At 28.2% G+C, this 18897-nt stretch overlaps 1 protein-coding gene, 2 non-coding genes and 1 pseudogene across 3 annotated transcripts; 3 read left to right on the top strand and 1 right to left on the bottom strand.

The window, feature by feature from the left end:
- Positions 1-9561: 9561 nt before the first annotated feature.
- On the bottom strand, positions 9562-10887 carry LOC125842339 (probable aspartic proteinase GIP2). The gene has a single exon (XM_049521617.1). It carries the CDS (start codon positions 10885-10887, stop codon positions 9562-9564), a length of 1326 nt encoding a protein of 441 aa, XP_049377574.1.
- A 1768-nt stretch (positions 10888-12655) lies between these two features.
- TRNAW-CCA (transfer RNA tryptophan (anticodon CCA)) lies at positions 12656-12727 on the top strand. The gene has a single exon. It is a non-coding gene; the product is annotated as a tRNA-Trp (tRNA).
- Positions 12728-15833: 3106 nt separating this feature from the next.
- Positions 15834-17169, top strand: LOC125842479 (probable aspartic proteinase GIP2; annotated as a pseudogene).
- A 739-nt stretch (positions 17170-17908) lies between these two features.
- Positions 17909-17980, top strand: TRNAW-CCA (transfer RNA tryptophan (anticodon CCA)). The gene has a single exon. It is a non-coding gene; the product is annotated as a tRNA-Trp (tRNA).
- Positions 17981-18897: the final 917 nt, after the last annotated feature.

Raw genomic sequence — 18897 nt, 5'->3', positions numbered from 1 at the left:
GGACTCTCTGTTATTTTTTTGTTTTTTATGTCACTAAACTATGTCTTTATTATTACACTTTATTTGAATGATGATTGTTACATTTATTTCATAAAATATATTATTTTTTTTATTGTACTATATTATACTATTAGTTTAATAAATATAATGTTTGAATAGATCCTATAGTTTTTCATGTTATACATCAATCATATGAATGATAAATCTAAAAAACAAAAGTAGACTACAGGGAAGACTATTATGAAAGTAAATTCAAAATGAGAAAGAGAATATTAAAATAACGATGCGATCCTACCAAATTAGTCATTATACATAATGAGACTTTTCATTATTACCTAATAATGAATTTAAATAATACAATACAATAAATTATAAATAACAATTAAAACAAAGAATATATCTAAACTAATAATACGATAAAATACGACATGTAACAATCATCCAAGGTACTTCTTTTGTCCCTAGTTATTTGTCCATTTTTGTTTTGCACACTTATTAAGAAAATAATAATTGACATAGTGAATTTACTATTTTATCTCTTTTAATTGAAAGAATTTCAAAATCAATTTACTCTTCTTTAAAGAGGTTCTATCTTTTTTCAAAAATATTAACTCTCTAAATAAATTGAGGATATAAAAGGTAAAAAAAAATGTAATTGTTTTTTTTATTTATCAAAAATAACAAGTAAAATTTTTAAATTCGACAAGTAAAAAGGGACAAAGCAAGTATTACCCCTTCCGTCCAACAATAGTTGTTCACTATACTATTTTGGGATATCCAACAATACTTGTCCACATAATGAAATCAATGGATAATTTTACACTTAGTTCATAATTTACCCTTATCATTAATTATAGTCATTCCCCTATTACAATTTCTAGGACATTATATTTATTATACTCCATCTATTCCTAATTACTTCTCTATTTTTTTATAGTATACCCTCAAGAAAGGACAAAAAAAAAATCTTTATTATATCCTCAATTTATTACTTTAAAAAATGTTGAACTTCTTGAAAATCTTAAGTTTTTAATTCATGCACTTCATAATTAATAGGAGTAAAATGGTAAATTCACTATATCAATTATTATTTTCTTAATAAGTGTGTCAATTTAAAAGTTGACAAGTAATTAGGGACAGAGAGAATTTAAAATGTGATAAAGGGATAGCTATTATTTGACAAAGGGTACATATAATTGACATGGGTTTCAACTCCACGCGACTAATATGGCGCGTGAATATCACGCATACTTATTAGGTATAGGACAATCGCTTGTACGGTGGAAAGTAGAACGTTGTGGGATGTGTCGACATTTTGGTGTGACTTGTCGGCGAGAGTAATAGTTACGCGCTATGATTTCGAGTGGGATTGGAAAAAAAGATAAAGGACATATTTTCCTCGACTTGTCCGCTATGTTTGTTTTGTTACTAATCTGACAGACGAGGTCGTTGTAAATTTCAGGAGTTTTCTAATGTTGCGGGGATTTTTTTAGAGTAAATTTTAAGTTTAGCAAATATAAAATTTATATTTGTATGTTATAATTATAGTTTGTATAGTTGCACTTTATAATAAATTGTATGTTTGTTATGGCTATTAATCTGTATATTTTGGTATACATATATATAAAAAATATGTATTTGGGTCTATTTGTATATTTCGGTATATAAATAGGTCTCGCATTTGTATATTTCAGTATACAAATGGGTCATGTATTTGTATATTTGGGTATACAAATGGGTCCTACATTTGTATATTTCGGTATACAAATNNGACTTGTCGGCGAGAGTAATAGTTACGCGCTATGATTTCGAGTGGGATTGGAAAAAAAGATAAAGGACATATTTTCCTCGACTTGTCCGCTATGTTTGTTTTGTTACTAATCTGACAGACGAGGTCGTTGTAAATTTCAGGAGTTTTCTAATGTTCGGGGATTTTTTTAGGGTAAATTTTAGGTTTAGCAAATATAAAATTTATATTTGTATGTAATAATTATAGTTTGTATAATTACACTTCATAACAAATTGTATGTTTGTTATGGCTATTAATCTGTATATTTCGGTATACATATATATAAAAAATATGTATTTGGGTCTATTTGTATATTTTGGTATATAAATAGGTTTCGCATTTGTATATTTCGGTATACAAATGGGTCATGCATTTGTATATTTGGGTCTATTTATATATTTTGGTATACAAATGGGTCCTACATTTGTATATTTCGGTATATAAATGGGTCCTGCATTTATATATTTCGGTATACAAATGGATCATGAATTTATATATTTCAATATACAAATGGGATGACAAAAAACATGAAATGTTTGTTGCGAATTACAAATAAACTATTCTTTTAAGTTCATCTTATCCTACATATTAACGATCCTTATAAGTTCTATAAAGAATTATAAATTAAACTAATTTTATATCGCTTAACCAAATTAGAGGTTAAGCTAGTTTGGATACTAGATAGAATATTTGTGACGGTTAGAGAAGTTGATTTTGATATGATTATTCAACTAATAATAGTATTATTTCATAATATTATTTATTTGTTGAAGAAAATTAGAATTAAGAAAGAAAAACTTCTTAATATTTTCTTTGAGATAATAACTAAGTATTATTTAAGTTGGGCAAATCAATTCCTTATTAGAATGGGTAAAGACGATTAATTATTGACTTGAATTTTTAGATTTTGATATTATTAGATATTGAGAAATTGGCTAATTATGTTCATTTGTATTAAGCACTCTATTTGAATGATTGGTACGTATTATTTTATATTGTTATGTATCGTACTAGATCTTTTAGGAAGGAGATTTTCTTAATCTCGAATAAATGAGAAATTTATATTGTGAAATATGATTTTTTTAATTTATTTTTTATCGAACCAATTCACAATAAAAATTTATGGAGGAAAATAAATTTTCAGTAAAATATTGGAAAGCTTCCTAATTTTTTTCATGTTAAAACACTACTATTATTTATTTATTTCTTTCTCAATCATCGATTCAATAAGAATATATGTGATCATTGAACATTTTTCAGTAAAAACTTTCAATGAGAAAATAGTGATTGTTTTGTTGAATATTATATTCATTTGGATGGACTAAATTATATTATGTCGTTGTCGTTACATAATGTTACATCTAAACAATTTGAATGATATACATATCAGAAATGATATGCACATAATGTCAAATAATATAATCTAATAAAACTTAAATAATAATCAAAACAAATATTATTATATTTAAACAAATAACACAATGGAAGATAACATATAACAACCAATTATTGCCACTTCTTAATTATATCAAATCAATAAATTTAAAGTTAAAGAGTCACAACTTAAAATGAAAATATATGTATATCATTTAATTATAGGTATATAAATATAAAAGTTCATATGCATGATATACGTTGCAATCTTCTTAAATTTATTGCACTATTAAAGTTCAAAGAGAAAACAATCAATTTTCGGTTAGGAAAAATCACTCCATGCATTATTTCTTGGAGCTTCATGAGAAATACTAATATTTCTTGTTTGCTTATACTTTCTATAATCAGAAAAAAGTTCATAACAAAGGGTTTTAAAACAACTTTTTTATTTTTAGAAAAAATAAAGTGCATAGAAATTCTTTTTGAAAAGATAATTGAATACATCCATAAAACTTTTTAGACATAACAATCAACCAATTATACGTTTCAGTAAGAAAACTTTTCGAAAGCATTCCCCCAAAACTGGCAAAAAAGAAGTATTAGCAGCAAGTCTTTTTTGTTTTTTTATCCATGCTATTAAATATTATTCAATATCTAATATATTTTTCAGAACATTAAATTCAATCCATTCAAAGTCTAATGTAGTAATATTAGCCTTATTATTTATTATTTCTTAAGGTATATGTCAGATCAATAATAAAAAACTATTGTTGAAAATTGAAAGTATAATATTAAATACCAAAAAAATATTTTACGTCCAAAAATGAACAAGGAATAGTTGTGAAACGTGGAGCTATTATGGATATAATTAAACTATAGAGTAATTAGTTTGCTAATTTTTCAGAGGCAAATTTAATGAGCATAACAAGTAATTTGTAAAAGTTAGGAAGTTGCGTTTCATATTGATGAACTGAGGATAGTGATTTTTTTACGCTTCAAGTTTTCCCTCAATTGTATTGATATCTTTTATAGCAGAATGAGATTTATCATGATATAGAATTCTGAAAATGGTTAATAGTTAAGGTTTACTAAAAATATTTTTACCCTAATTAGTAATTACTAATTAGGCACCTAACTTGATAAAAAGGTGCATTATTGAAGAGTTAATAAGTGTTTTTTATAATTATTATAGCTTCCATTTAATCTCACTTTGTCAACGTAACTATAGCCCATGTCCACATTCTATGATGGAATAACGTAATTAATGAATATTTCCCAACTTTTCTCCATAAAAATCAATTGAGTGTATAATTATGTTTTATGAATAAGTCAATCGTGGAAACATGGTAAAAAAGCACAGAAAAAAAATTCATTAATATATAATAGGATCAAGAAATAAGAACATAGGGAACTATATACATCAATAATATGAGTAAAAATAATCTCATAAATTGGGTCGGGAGAAAATAGAGTGTACGTAGACTTTCTTCTTACCTCAGGAGGTAGAGAGACTATTAGATAGACTCCGTCTGCTCAAACAATTTTTTATTTTTTATTTTTTTTAAAAATATTTAAAAAGCATGTCAAAGCATTCTTAAACAGGAAAGTAACTAAATAAAGCAATATGATAATCGAAGTAAAAAAAAAAACATTAAATACGGAAAATATATAAATGTGTGAATTGTACCTAAACATGTAATTATCAATTTATCCAACTAAATTAAATATAAATTATTTACATTACTATCACTATTAAACTTAACAAATTACTGCATATTATCATTATTACAATCTACCATAGTCAGTCGTTAAGTGACTTACACGACATTTAGTTGTTATTGTTAATATCTCTTAGGGTGTGTTTGGTAGAGAGGAAAATGACTTCATTTTTTTCGTCAATCGGACATGAAAAAATTAAAGAATATTTCCATTTTTACCTCACTACCAAACACACCCTATCATTTCCTTATTTTGTCTTTCCTTGTTGAAGAAAAAGCCCAAATTACAAAACCTTGTTTTTATGGTAGGGGAGGAGAGTTTTCGGGGGCTTAGGTAGAATTGACGATATAAATTTGATAAAATTAAACAGTTTTAATTTAAATTATATATTTTTTATTAAAATATAATATAATATGTAAAAATTATTAATTTAATACTCACTATATATAACTCAAACATATTATTAAATTCGAAATCATAAATTTTGTATTCTAGATCCGCCTCTGACGATTGAATGCATTACTCCTTTGTAAGAAGACAACTATCAATAATGACAACTAAGATATTTCAAAAATGGAAGGAAATTGGTTCCCACCAATATAATGTACATTAAATCATTATATTGTCACTTTTCAATAATGTATCAAAAAACAAAAGAGCAACTAAAAAATTGACGAGTGGAGTGTAATAATTCTTTTTAGTTGGTTCATCTAATTATGCTACCATTGATAATGAGTGACGCCCATCAAAATTATTGTAATTTATAGTGTAATGGTCAAATATATATGGTCATTAATCATTATATTTATTGATAATGTGTTGTTGTACGTCATCTAGAAATTATTAAGTGAAAATGGTCATAATTTGAATTATTATTTAGTTGAAACTTAATTAGCTTGAAGTAACATGTGATTACCTCTAATGATGATTACTTTGGTTCACTAAATAAGAATTTAAGTTTTTAAATTTGCAAAGAGAATTGGATGATTAATTATTAATCTCTAGAGCTTAGGTTTAAGCAATTAATATTTTAATCTTGTATTGCTTTCACATCAAAGTACCTCCGTTCACTTCTTTTTTAAGCATAATTTGTTCAAAACTTTTAAAATGAAGTTTGTCTTTAGTAAATAAATATTTATAAACTTTAAAAAATATTATAAATTTGACAATCTTTTAAAAAGAAATAGGTGAAAATCATTGTAAAGGTTTCTTTTTTCGTTTTTTCTTTTGTCATTTGTCCTCTATTTTTTTTTTTTTAGTTTCATCCTTATATACGTCGGATATCATTCTTTTAGGAATAAGGTTCAAATTTGTACCTTATACTTAGCTTATCGAAAAAATCTAACTTTACCATCTATTAAAAAAATTAGCTCATCCGTATTGCTACTATTATGATTTTTAGCTTGAAGTTGTTCTTACTTACTGACAAACCAATATTATATAAGTAAAAGTTTGATTTGCCTTTATGATTTGAAAAGGCCTAACTTTGTCTAAAATAAATTGACTTTGCATTTGTGATTTGCAAAAGATCTAACATAATTTACGTTTCATGGAAATGAATCATGCAAATAACCCATTATCCTGGACTTGTAATGTAATTTATCCTGATACAAAATGTCAAGTGAACGATTTCATAACTAAACTTCATGATTTATTGATTACACAAAAATAATTTTGTCATAATTTTAAAACTCCACATCATTTTGAAATTTCAAGTTTTAATATTAACACGGATTAATTTATAAAATGTTGTAGGAAAGAGATTGATCTCCTAATATCTCCCAATTACTACTTCTCACGTTAGACTTCATTAAGATAGAAAATAACATTCTTAATTAAGAACTCACCTAATATAGTAATATTGCACACACACTAATTAAATCAATTAATACATATGTATAATAAATATTTATACAATGATTAATGATATTTATACTAAAAATTAATGATATTTATTGTTGTGAACTTTTGGTCTGATGTGCGGAGTGAAAAATTTATACATATTTGTTTTTAGTTTTAGGGTTAATTACACTAAACATCATAAATCAAACATCCTCTCCATAATAAAAATCCTACAATCACACTCTTTATAAGATATATCTGAAACTAAATATATTAAAGTATAATTATTATTAGAATTATAAATAAAAAGATTTTTTTAATGTAATTTTAAGATAACTTTTAAGTGAAAGAACAAATAAACAAACTAGAACAAAAATGAAAAATTCTTATATAATAAAATATAATTAATAAAAATACAAATAATTTACATGCTTAAAGTTTACTAATAGTTGGTATATATATCTATCAAAGTAACTTGATTTTCTTCTTCTTTATTTATAAGTTTCGAAAGATACCTATTTCAATTTTTTTTTAATCATTTTGTTTTAATCAAATGAGTGAACAAAGATATTCAACAATTTATTTTCATCTTCGTCACTAAATTTGATAAAAATAAATCCACAAACTTTCTATTTATAATTTCAATTTACATTTTAATAATTATATTTAGTTATAGATATATCTCATAGGAGGTGTGAGTACAAAATTTCTATAATAGGAAGAATATAAGTATTTGATTTTAAAATATAAAGAAAATATCTGAAATTAAATTATATAATAAAAATGTTTAGCTTTCTCTTAAACACTTGTCATCTTAATTTGATGTTTCAACAATTTAATTTCAAGATACTTTTTTTTGTTGGCTTCAATCAATCAATATATATCATATTCGTAAAACAACCCCACCCTAAAATACATAAAGGTTTACATTATGTTTTTTATCTGGTGATATTTGATATTTGCATTAAGGTTTGATTAAATTCGAATTCATACACTGCATGACTCATTTCTAAAAGCAGCCACTCAATAGGGCTTTCTCCCTCTCCAAAGGCTTGAAATCAAAACTTTTAACTGAAATAAAAAAATCTCAATCATCTCATCACAATCAATAAATTTATAAAGGAAGTCTTTTGTATTAAGCTAGACAATTTCACGTGAAAGTTAAAAGAAGCAATCTTTTTAGGATAATTTTCTGTTTTTTTTTTTGGTACATATCATTTTTGATAAATTACTGTAGGGATAGAATTTTTCTAAATATATGACAAAAAAACACCAAAAAGAGTAAAAGGTGAAAAGCCAAGCAATACCACTTTTAAATGGGTCATTTGCACAGTTGCACTTTTGGCCATATTATTTTGTGCTGGTCTTTACTTTTTGTTTCTCATAACAAACTATATTCATAAGTTATATTTAGATATAATTTAAATTCTAAAAAAAAATTATGCCCCATTAGATGTAAATTTGATTGATAAAAAAAAATAGCTCATTTGAAACAAGAAAAACATGAAATTTAATAGGAGGAACTTTCGCATATATCCACTCAAAAATAGCCTAATTACACTCCAAGCTATAGTTTGCTAATTACGATTCGTAGCTACATGTTATAGGGAGGAGAGTGGCGAGCGAGACTGGGAGAGGGAGGAGAGAAGCGAGTGAGAGAGGGCAGAGAGTGGGAGAGAGGTGAATTGTATATGTATATCGGTTAGATAATTGTATATTATACATATGTATTTGTATATTCTGGCGAAAGAGATTGGGAAAGGGAGGAGAGAGGCGAGCGAGATTGGGAGAGGGAGGAGAGAGGCGAGCGAAATTGGGAGAGGGAGGAGAGAGGCGAGCGAGAAAAGAAAATAATTTGTATAATTCGCATCTCGTTTGTATAATTTGCAGATACGTTTGTATAATTCGCGTGTTTTTGTATAATTGGAGTAATATAAAGTCTGGAATTATACAAATATAATAAAACTCGAAATAACGAATTGATACAAACATAAATGTATGAGCTTTAAACAATTATTCAAAATATATTTTACAAATTATATTATATAAATTATATTATACAAAATCCAAAACTACACGTTTATACAAACTTTAAAAAGTTATACACAAAAAGATTGAATGTATATGATGACAAAACTGAAAAACCAAAGGAAATCATCGTCATATACAAATACAAACAATCGTATACAAATACAAATCAAACAAAGAATTGTTAGCTGCGAATTATACAAATGTGGCAAATTATACATATACAAACGTGACTAATTATACAAACTCGAAGTCAGCCCATGCAATTAATGTGTAATGTTAGTCACGAGTGGTAATTATAGCAAACTATAGCTATGATGAGTAATTAAGTAGTATAAGTTTGCTTAACCGCGTAATTTTCCTATTTATGTTAAAACTTAACCATTTTGTGCACTGATGGCCCACATTTTCTTTTATCTTTACAGCCCATTAAAGAAAAAGAGTTTGTTTCTGGAGTTTTAACTTTTTTTTTTTTGGCTGAACGTTTCTGAGTTAACTTAAATAGCCGTTCATCGGATTGTTTGAATTATTAAACATAATAAATATATAATATATGTATGTAATAAGTGTATAATTTTATATATATTGGTTTAGAAATATAAACAGTAAATCCGACCAGCTATTTGAAAAAAAAAATATGTTGATGACAAACAGTACTATCATAACATTTAGCTTATATATTGAGGAAACATCTTCACATCTTTGAAGATAATTGCAACTATACATGAAGATTATTCAATAAAATAAAATATACAGAAAATTAAAATGACGATTAATTAAGTTAACTAGAATCACAAATGACAATTTCTCTAAGCATAATTATGATTTGCACACATAGTTTGACGATAAAAAAGTGAGTTACTAAAACCAATTCTGCTTCTTGATAAATCAAATTCTATAAGATTGTCTTGCATTTGATATCCACCAACAACAATTGCTTGTCCCGTTGTTTTTTTTCGTTCAACAAATGCTAGACATATAACACCTTCCTTAACTTTTACTAGCGAATTCGCTCCGATAATCGTCCAATAAACATTTCGTTTCTGAAATACGAGATTAATTTCAGGTGCATCGTAACCTAGGCGTGACACACCAATATATGTCGAGTCGAAACAAGTTTTAAAAGGTTGCACTGCGGGTACCTTTTTGACTTCTTTTGGCATTTCAGTAATAAAAGCTTTACTTACGATATCGTAAATAGAAGGCTCTAATTCGGTGTACGGAACGTCCGTACTGATTCTCGTTCCACCTTCTTCGTTTTCATCTAATGTGAGTAGTGTTTTGTTTAATGGTAAAGTTTTTCCGTTAATTCTAACGGAAGTAACTTGAATGTAATACTCTGGTGAGGGGCGAATGATGCGTACATAATGTGGGTAGGTAATGGCAACGAAACGTTGCTGGGTGATTATAGGTGTGTAGATTAGATCTCGTGATGCATCAAATGCGAGGCTAATGAAATAAGGGCTATGTCCGATGAAAATTACACCGTTTCGTTTAGTTGATGAGCTCAAACAAATGGCAAATTGTCTGCTGAATTTGAAAATTGATGCAAATTGAGTAGCAAATGATACTGGACTTTGCTGCCCAAAACCAACCATTCCTTTAACATTTTTGCCTAAATTTTGTGTTAAATTGGATGTAGTAGGACAACTAAAGATGAAATTTGGGACAATTGCAACAGGTCCTGGAATTGACCCGTGAATTGATTGGATTGTCAAAACATCCTCTGCGATTTCACCTCCAGTGGAGGTAACAGGATTTGAAACAACGTTATAGCATGAGTTGCAAATTGGTAGTAATGTGTTACTTACATAACAATTTCCACATGATGTTGACCAGGCAAGTTCACATTGCGCTGATTCGCAACGTGCGGGCTTGTACGTTGAGCTTTTGTGGTCATTTTCACAATCAACCCATAGGCTTTCACCACCAAGATTGAGGGCTAATTTAAGAGGGACAAGAGGTGTTCTTTGGTGAATTTGAGTAATGTATTGTAGGCTAGATGGATCTTTCTTGACTAATAGGAATAAAGTTTTGGGCTGGAAATTGGATTTTGATAAAGTAGTGGATGTGATGAGAAGAAAACAAAAGTGAAAAAGATAGTACTTGGAGGGTGACATAGGAGATAATTTCATGATTTTGTAGTATAAGGAGAAAGAATGTAAGCAAAGGATTGTAAACAAAATATTTGGACATATCTTAGGCATGTATTTATAGGCTAAAGTTAGAGGTGCCAAATAAATAGGTTAGACTACATGTCAAAATGAGTTGAGTTAATAAATGGGCGAGTTATTGACCCTCTGACCCAACTCTTACTTTTTATAATTTATCAAATAAAAAATGTTTTTAAAAAAATATTTTGACATGATATCTCATTAATAGATTTGAGCTATATATAAGCTCAAGCTTTGACAAGTTGAAATGAATTGAACTGAAATGAAATGGTCTAAGCTATTAAATGAGCAAATCGATAATCAGATTGCACAAACATGGACAAGTTTTCATGGGCTAATTTTGTCACCTCTAGGCTAAAATATGCAATTTATTTATGAAATATTGCTAGCTAATTAATCGGTTAAACATGCGTGGATTTTTAGCCTAAAATAGACATGTAACATATATATCCTATTTTTAAGATTTTAAATTCCACGATTTGAAGAAGATTTACCGGTAAATATCATTTGAATGAGTTAAACATTATTTATCGATGGTATATAAGACTTAAACTAAACCAACACATTGCTTTCACTCTCAACCACTTTTTTAGTGTACTTAGATTATAACGCCAGTTATGCGACCCATGTGGATATTTGACTAACTCCCCTTTAATTTATTCATTTTCTGTTAATTAATATAACTGTACTTCTAATTAAGCTTTAATTTGCTGCCCAACAAAGTAAGTCGCAAAATGCAGATCTTTCTTCCTTGTGTCCATATAATTTGACCAGTTCCAAATGGTTACCTAGTTATCTTCTTTTTTAGGTTACCAATAATCAAATATTTAGTACTTTCATAAGAATATTTATGTCTAGTTGACATTCAAGTAACTTAAAACTACTGACATGAGTTGTGGTGGGATAATTGAAATCTCTCCACTCTTAATTTAACCAAAGGTCTCGTGTTTGAGTTCCTAAGAATGGAAATTAAAAAACTTGCAATGCACGACTCAAAATTTAGTTGAATCAGATATGAGCTGAGCCAGATGAATTTTTTTAATAAAAGTAACTTGAACTATTTTCTACATTAATTAATTAAGTAAAATAAGGATTAATTCGATTCTTTCAAATGTGACAACCAGACACCTAAAAATGGATAGAACCTTAGGAAGTTCCGTTTGATGGACAAAAAGTACTTCGAGTTACTTCAGGAGTCATAAATGCTTTGGATAATATAATTAATATAAATATAAATATGAGTTAAAAAAAAATGAGTTTTCTTTTCTCGATCATGCAGCAAAGAGTAACGCAACATTTGTCTTGTTATAATTTTTATATTTGTTGCACATAAATTATATAAATTATTGCGCACAAAGTCTTGGCTAATACTATATAGGAGTAATACATTGAACACCTATTCTAAAATATATTTATCTAAATGCACATCTTAAACTGATACTGAGTATGTATATGTTTTATCCAATATTAACTATGACCAAATATTGAAGGACAATGTTCTGATAAAATAAATAATATGCAATTACCAACAAAGTTATTTTTTTTCAAATTCAAAAAGTTTTCTTACTTAGAATAGGTAGTCAGTTCAATAATGGATAAAGAAGGTAAAATCTCCATTCTTGCAATTTACAAATAACAGTTGAAATTATTTTATCAATAATAATTATCATATATTGAATAAAATTAAATATTGAGTTATAAAAGAAAAAATATGTTCTAAATACAACAGGGATCCGTGGCGCAATGGTAGCGCGTCTGACTCCAGATCAGAAGGTTGCGTGTTCGATTCACGTCGGGTTCAAAGCCCCCGAAACATTTCGGTCCCTATACTTTTTTTTTGTGTTTTCTTGTAAAAGATTTGTATCTTAAATAATCTTATATTAGACCTTGCGCATTTATATTTATTATGATTTGTTGTCTCAACATCTAAATATGTAAAAAAGTATCTTTATTTAAAAAATTAAACAATATAAAATTTAAATGAAATATTGAATTAATCTAATAAGTATTAGGAGTATATTATAACGAAACATTTAAAAAGTTATATGGTTGGTGGTGGCCGTGATGGTGGTTGATTGTTTTGGAAGTCGTTTGAAAATATTGTTGGTTGATAGTGGTGATTGTAGGTGCATTGTAACCGCGATGCAACGTGGAGTTGAAATAAAATTTAGAAGGTTGCACTGCGGTTACAGTCTTCACATCTTTCAGCATTTTACTAATAAAAACTTTACAACTCTGTAAATAGAAGGCTCCAATATAATACAATGTAAGTCCCGGCTTCTTCATTTTTCATCTAACGAGAGCAATGTTTTGTTCAATGCCAATGATTTTTCGTTAATTGTAAAGGACGAAACTTGAATATAATAATCTAGCGAGGCACGATTGATGATTAAAAAAAATTAAATGGTTTACGATAAGTGTATAAATAAGATATCGCGAGGCATCAAAGCCAAGTGCAAAGACATAACGATAGTTAAGCACGCATGTGGGTAGATATTTGACTAGGTCCCCTTTAATTTCTTTCCCGTTAATTATTACTCTACTTCTAATTAAGATTTAATTTGTTGCCCAACAAAGAAAGTTGCAAATTGCAATTGTGTGCATATAATTTGACCAGTTCCAAATGGTTACCAAGCTACCTTCTTTTTTAGGTTATCAATATATTTATTACTTCTATAAAAATGTTTATATCTGAATGACATCAAATAACTTAAACTATCGATATAAGTTATAGTGGAATGATTGAGGTTTCTCCATTTTTAATTAAAGTGTCGTATTCGAGTTCTTGAGAATGAAAATTGAAAATCCTGCCACGCACGAATTCTGTTTTAATTAAATCAAGCCTCAAGACAAATACCGAACATCAAACTAAGAAAAATAACTTAAACTATTTTCTAAATTAATAAAATAGCCCTTGATTTATAAATTTAGTTTCGTTGCTAATTCATAATTAAATGAATTAACATGATATTTTTGTTGCTTTACTATAAAATTTTATGTGTCACTAATTTCTTATTTTGAAAAACTTATTACTATACTAATTTCGCATCTGATCAATATATGTGATGTTTCCCTCAGAAAAATTCAATACTACCTTTTATTAAAGTTTGATTTTAGGCCAACAAAATTATTGAGGCGCCATACTTATTGGTCCAGTCAATTTTATAATATTACTCCTATGTAGTATGAGCCGAGACTTTGTGCGCAATAATTTATTGTATAATTTATGTGCAATAAATAGAAATATTACCGTTACTTTTTGCTGCATATATATTCCAGGAAACCGAGAGAAGTGTATGAAGTTGTTCCCTTATTAATACTTAATAATACGATTGAATATGATGGCAAAAAAATATTGGATCAAAATGTAAAATTTTAAGTGGAGTCTGAAACGATGATGCGTTTGTTGTCTTTGTGAAAATATAAAAGTATATCGCCACGATTTTAAAAAAATATACTACAGTACTATATAGTGCACAAATTTTAAGGTAGAAACTAGGTTTCAATTCTAAATTAGTTGCATTGGTACCAACATGTACATAAGGTTTACTACTACGTTTGTATAATTTAGAAAAAGTTAATATATAACTTAGATCCACTTTGTTATGCGTTTAAATATAAATAACATTAGTAAAATAGGAATGAAAATGTTTTATCATGACCACTTACAAATTAGAAGTTAGAATTATTATTTTTTCCAAATTTCTTACCAAAGAACGTAAAACTAAAATACTAGTTTGTAAAAGACTACAAAATCATTAAATCTCTCCGAAGGAACCCGTTTGGCCATAGATTTCCCAAGTAAAATTTGGGGGGAAATTTGGCAAACAATGTTTGTCCATACAATTTGTCATTATTTGGCAAATGACTCAAATTTCCAAATACTAGAAAAAACTAGTATTTGGGTCAAATCTCATTATTTGAGAGCTTTTAAAAATTCAAATTCTACATCAAACTTTTATCTTTTACAAAACATCCTCTATAGTAGTTGTTGCATTGTATTACATAATTTTTTTACGTGAACACCAAAGCAGTGATGGAATATTCAGTGAATATAAAAGTGATGATATGATTGTTGACGAAAATGACGAACAATCAGCTCAGGGTAATGAAATCATGTGTTTGATCATCTACTTCACGATATATGGAATGATGTTTGTTGCACTCACTCCGAACTACTACATTGCTCCAATGTCATGGACACTGGCAACGAAGATCTACTTGACTTGTTGCAGAAGTCATGAATCTTGTTACGTTGATGTTTCTATCTTGTTATGTAATACAAACTTTATGGTTAGTTTTGATAGTTTTTAAAACTTATGGGTATAAATTATATTTCTTAAAAAAGAAAAATATATTTCTCAAATATATGGCAAAAAAACATGATGGAATTTCATCCAAATTTTCATCCAAATAATATTTGCCAAAAATATTTGAAAATCTATCGTCAAATGCTAGCGAAATATAGTATAGCAAATTGAGCTTCCTTAGTTTGACTTTGACCTAGTCCTTGATAAATATGAACTGTGGGGCCCTATTTATAAAATGGATTCTAACACTAAAAAATATTAATTATATATTGAGTTAACAAGAATGATGACTACAAACAATTACGATTAAGCGAGTGGAATTTTTTAACCCATTTAAAATTCATCTTCAGATCTGGAAAGATACATCCTTATGCAGTTATGCTATTAAAGAATTTACTTATGATAAATTGATGATATTGAAAGCAACACGTTCTAGGAAGACAAAGGAAAGACTTGTATGATCGTAAACATGTCACGCGAGAATTTGAAATTAAAAAAATATAAAAAAATAATTTCATTTTAAAACAAAGTAAAAATGAAACTAAGACGATCAAATTGAATTGAAACGAAGTAGGTATAAGTATTAAGTATAAATAGATGTCTATCATGTCCAATATTTACACACTAAAAATCATTCAAATTCCCAATGTATTCCTCAAGCTACTATCTCTTCCATTTTTGTTTTCTTTTCATCATATCATCAACTTGTCTAGCTCAAACCAATTTCCATCCTAAAGCATTCTTCCTTGCAGTGAAACAAGATCCTTCTACTCTACAATACATCACAGAAATTCAGCAACGAACACCTCTTGTCCCCGTTAAACTCGCGGTCCATGTTGGTGGCGAAAACCTATGGGTGGATTGTGAAACGGGCTTCAAAAGCTCAACGTACAAGCCCGCTCGTTGCAATTCAAGGCAATGCAATCTCGCAAGATCAACATCTTGCGGAGATTGTAAAACCAAAAATAAAACCCGGCCCGGTTGCAACAACAATGCCTGTTATAACACTGTGTCCAACCCGGCTCTGAATAATACTTTCTGCTCTGGTGCTGAAATCGCAGAGGATGTTTTGACGATCCAATCCATTAACGGATCCAATACGGGCCCTGAATCCCGCGGGCCCGTTGTAACTATCCCGAAGTTTATCTTCAGCTGTTCTCCATCTTTTTTAACCCAAAAATTAGGCAAAGATGTTAAAGGAATGATTGGATTTGGCCAGCAAAGTCCAGTATCGTTTGTTACTCAACTTGCATCAGCTTTTAAATTCAGCAGACAATTTGCTATTTGCTTAAGTTCATCACCTCAAGAAAACGGAATCATTTTTATTGGGCATAGGCCTTATCTCTTTGCACTTGGCTTTGATGCTTCGCAAGATCTTTTCTATACACCTATAATTCGCGCCTCACCAGAGTATTACATTCAAGTTTCTTCCATTAGAGTTAACGCGAAAACTTTGCAATTGAACAACACATTACTCTCGTTAGGCGGGACGAGAATCAGTACGGCCGTTCCTTATACTGAATTGGAGCCTTCTATTTACAGGGCCGTAAGTAAAGCTTTTATTAGTGAAATGCCAAAAAATGTGAAAACTGTATCTCCAGTGGCACCTTTTAAAACTTGTTTTAACTCTTCGTTTATTGGTATATCACCCCTGGGCCTGGGCTACAATGCACCTGGAATTTATTTTGTTCTCCATAATCCAAATGTGTTTTGGACAATTACTGGAGCAAATTCATTGTTATTAGTAAACCCGGGAGTGTTTTGCCTAGCGTTTGTTGAAGGCAAAAAAGCAACGGGAGACGCGATTGTTATCGGTAGTTATCAAATGCAGAACAATCTTGTGGAATTTGATCTAGCTAGAAGAAGAATTGGGTTTACTAACTCTCTTTTTTACCGTCAGACTATGTGTTCAGATCAATTCTATACTTCTTAAGAGGTCGTTTTATTTTCTTAAATTTCGTGTTTGATGATCTTTCAAATTTGATTTAAGGTGGGAATCTTCAAAAAATATGAAGATGATCAGACCTTAACTTGGTTTTCAATTTCTTGTTCAATAAACTTCATGTATTCATGATTTTCGGTAATTCGATTAAAATACTTTGTTGGTTCTCGTAACATTTTAATAGTGATGGTCTTACTTTCTTTCATGTACAAGAAAATATATGAAGTAAAGAAAGGTGAGAACTAAGAATTATATTGCATTTGTTCATTAATTGTAATTGTAATTTGTGGTACATAAATAATGCTGGCAATCATGTCTTAGTTTTCGCATTTTTGATATATATATTCATATCTTAGACTAACATTGAGGACGTATATGTTCCTAACCTCAATGCTAGTTGAAAATTTAGCCAAACCTTCTAAGTTTTAACTAAGATTAACTATGATCAAAATGTCAAAGGACGGTCTTCTTACGATATAAAAACTATGCAATTATTATCAATGTTATTTCCTTTTGAATTCAAAATGCTGTTCCCATTTAGCTAGAATAGGTCGGTAATTCAACATTAAATAAAGAAGGTAAAATCTCCAAAACAAATTGCAATTTACAATAAACAATTTAATTTTTTTTATCAACAATGAGTATCCTATATTGATTAAAAAAGAAAAACGAGACAACCACTATATAGATTATTGGCAATATATCATTAATTAGGTTTTCATTGCATCAGGGATCCGTGGCGCAATGGTAGCGCGTCTGACTCCAGATCAGAAGGTTGCGTGTTCGATTCACGTCGGGTTCAAAATCCCCGAAACATTTCGGTCCCTATACTTTTTTTCCTCATGTTTCTGTTTATATTTAATATCCTATATTAGAACATCATTTATTTTTGTTTAAAGTTTGTTCCTCATATTTTTGTTTATATTTAATATCCTATATTAGACATCCTTTATTTTTGTTGAGATTTTTTATTGTTGTTTAAAGTTTGTTTTCTAACGTCTAAATATGTAAAATTTGTCTTTATTTAAAAATTATTAAATATACAATTTAAATAAAATATTAAATTGATCTACTAAGTTGTAGGAGTTTTTGTTTATATTTAATATCCTATATTAGACATCCTTTATTTTTGTTGAGATTAAAGTTTGTTTTCTAACGTCTAAATATGTAAATTTGTCTTTATTTAAAAATTATTCAATATACAATTTAAATAAAAATATTAAGTTGATCTACTAAGTTGTAGGAGTTTTTGTTTATATTTAATAGCCTATATTAGACATCCTTTATTTTTGTTGAGATTAAAGTTTGTTTTCTAACGTCTAAATATGTAAATTTGTCTTTATTTAAAAATTATTCAATATACAATTTAAATAAAAATATTAAGTTGATCTACTAAGTTGTAGGAGTTTTTGTTTATATTTAATAGCCTATATTAGACATCCTTTATTTTTGTTGAGATTAAAGTTTGTTTTCTAACGTCTAAATATGTAAATTTGTCTTTATTTAAAAATTATTCAATATACAATTTAAATAAAAATATTAAGTTGATCTACTAAGTTGTAGGAGTTTTTGTTTATATTTAATAGCCTATATTAGACATCCTTTATTTTTGTTGAGATTAAAGTTTGTTTTCTAACGTCTAAATATGTAAATTTGTCTTTATTTAAAAATTATTCAATATACAATTTAAATAAAAATATTAAGTTGATCTACTAAGTT

The sequence above is a fragment of the Solanum stenotomum genome, chromosome 10 (genome assembly GCF_019186545.1).
Source record: "Solanum stenotomum isolate F172 chromosome 10, ASM1918654v1, whole genome shotgun sequence".
Classification (NCBI taxonomy): domain Eukaryota; kingdom Viridiplantae; phylum Streptophyta; class Magnoliopsida; order Solanales; family Solanaceae; genus Solanum; species Solanum stenotomum.
This window is presented reverse-complemented; position numbering and strand designations above follow the sequence as displayed.

Bases quoted from the DNA above. Each gene is read 5' to 3' on its own strand.
- LOC125842339 (XM_049521617.1), bottom strand. From the start codon at position 10,887: ATGAAATTATCTCCTATGTCACCCTCCAAGTACTATCTTTTTCACTTT.